The following is a 1,596-nucleotide window of genomic DNA, read 5'->3' as shown; positions in this document are numbered from 1 at the left end:
ACGTTAAACTTATTATTAAAAGCAATAATAATAAAATAGTATTTTCCAATTTCTTCAATATTAGGTTTCACTTTTGATGACACTGCAAACAGTTTTGTGAACTCACATGATTTTATACCTTTTTAATTTGTTATTTTTTTGTCGCAGGCAGCATCTACAGCAATCAAGCCTCTGACATTGTTGCAGAATCTCACCAAACATTTAGGATTTTGAACAGTCATTTTATAAGAAAATAATATTATCATCTTCTCAAGTGTCTAACTGGTCAGGCTTCTCAACTGCCTAAAAACTCTTGTTTCTTCTTTTATATGAGGGGTTAGAATGGAAATTTCTCTCCTTTCACTTAGTTGATGTTGAAATCTGTAATATTTTCAACTTAAACATGAACAAATTATTGAGGATAAACCTATATTGTCATAACAACCTGTCGTGTTTTAGATGTTGTTGTTGCTGGTCTATGTATGCAATGCATTTTTACTTTTGGTCATAATTGGTAAATGAACTGTACTTATGTAGCACCTTTGTCCCCAATCATGATACTCAAAGTGCTTTACACACTACAATATGTGCCCTCCTTTACCCATTCATACAACGATATTTCTGCTATGAGTCCTGGTCTATGTACAATACTACATGTACAAATGAGTAATCAGGGAACTGATGGAACACACATCAGGGGCGGAGGATGTTCAGTGATTTACCCAGGGACACATGTGACTGAACAGCGGGGAAATTAACTGTCAACTCTATCATATTGTTTTCATTTGTTTTAACTAGTTTCATATGAGTGCAATATCCATAACATTTCATATCATATATTTGACAGGTTTATGTATTATTAGAAAATTATTTGGGAATTTCTGGACACCTTTAGAAACTTAATGAAACAATTAGTTTTGAGTTTGAATAAGAATTTTTTTTCCTTTCATCCATACTTTTTAAAATTAAATACAAACACATTTTCAAGCATTTTTATGTGTTTAGATATTTGGTTTTACTAACTTTTCTGTGTGTTTTGCATTTTTCGGGTAGTGCTAAAGCCTAATTGTGATCTGTTTGTACAGTATGTTCATGGATTTAGCCAGAATGGATTTATTTTCTTTTCCTTGTGGTTGAGGTTATGACTGGTCTGGTTTTAAACTGTTTTTATTTTTTTGGAGCGATTTGATCATATGTTTTGTCAGCACTATAAACAGGTAGAGTGAGAGATTAAAAACTGGGCCAGCAGTCATGTATTATTTTCCCCTTATACTCATCAATATTTGCTCTTATAATTCACCTCTCATAAAAGTTAGTAATATTTACCGTGATAAATGTCCTGCAGCTGTTCACTGCAGTGAATCAGCTTGTGCCTCTGTCTGTGGTGCTGAAACTAACTCCCTGTCATTGTTTATAAGCAACATTGCTCCTTGTTTGTCTCATAAAACTTTAATAATTTTACACATATTTGTATAGTAAAACAAATTCATTTTAAGTTTATATTTCACTGTAAGCATCTGCATTTTATTTAGTTGTTTTTTTATTTTTTTTGCTTTTGTGATCTACCAGGAAAATTAGATTGTTTTAAGTGAAATGTTTTGTGTGTTTGAGTTACAA

The 1,596-nt window shown here is 31.8% G+C and overlaps 1 protein-coding gene across 1 annotated transcript in view; it reads left to right on the top strand.

Moving 5' to 3' along the window:
- LOC106516835 (protocadherin gamma-A11) overlaps positions 1 to 1,572 on the top strand; it is a 52,036-nt gene extending 50,464 nt beyond the window's left edge. The window contains exon 3 of the mRNA XM_014007393.1: positions 148 to 1,572. Within this exon, the coding sequence (XP_013862847.1) occupies positions 148 to 213 (66 nt within the window). The 3' untranslated portion in view covers positions 214 to 1,572. The remainder of the gene's footprint in view (positions 1 to 147) is intronic.
- The last annotated feature ends 24 nt before the right edge of the window (positions 1,573 to 1,596 follow it).

This window comes from Austrofundulus limnaeus, unplaced genomic scaffold (assembly GCF_001266775.1).
Source record: "Austrofundulus limnaeus strain Quisiro unplaced genomic scaffold, Austrofundulus_limnaeus-1.0 Scaffold1, whole genome shotgun sequence".
In the NCBI taxonomy this organism is placed as follows: domain Eukaryota; kingdom Metazoa; phylum Chordata; class Actinopteri; order Cyprinodontiformes; family Rivulidae; genus Austrofundulus; species Austrofundulus limnaeus.
The sequence above is the reverse complement of the archived record's forward strand: the minus strand, read 5'-3'. Positions and strand labels throughout refer to the sequence as shown.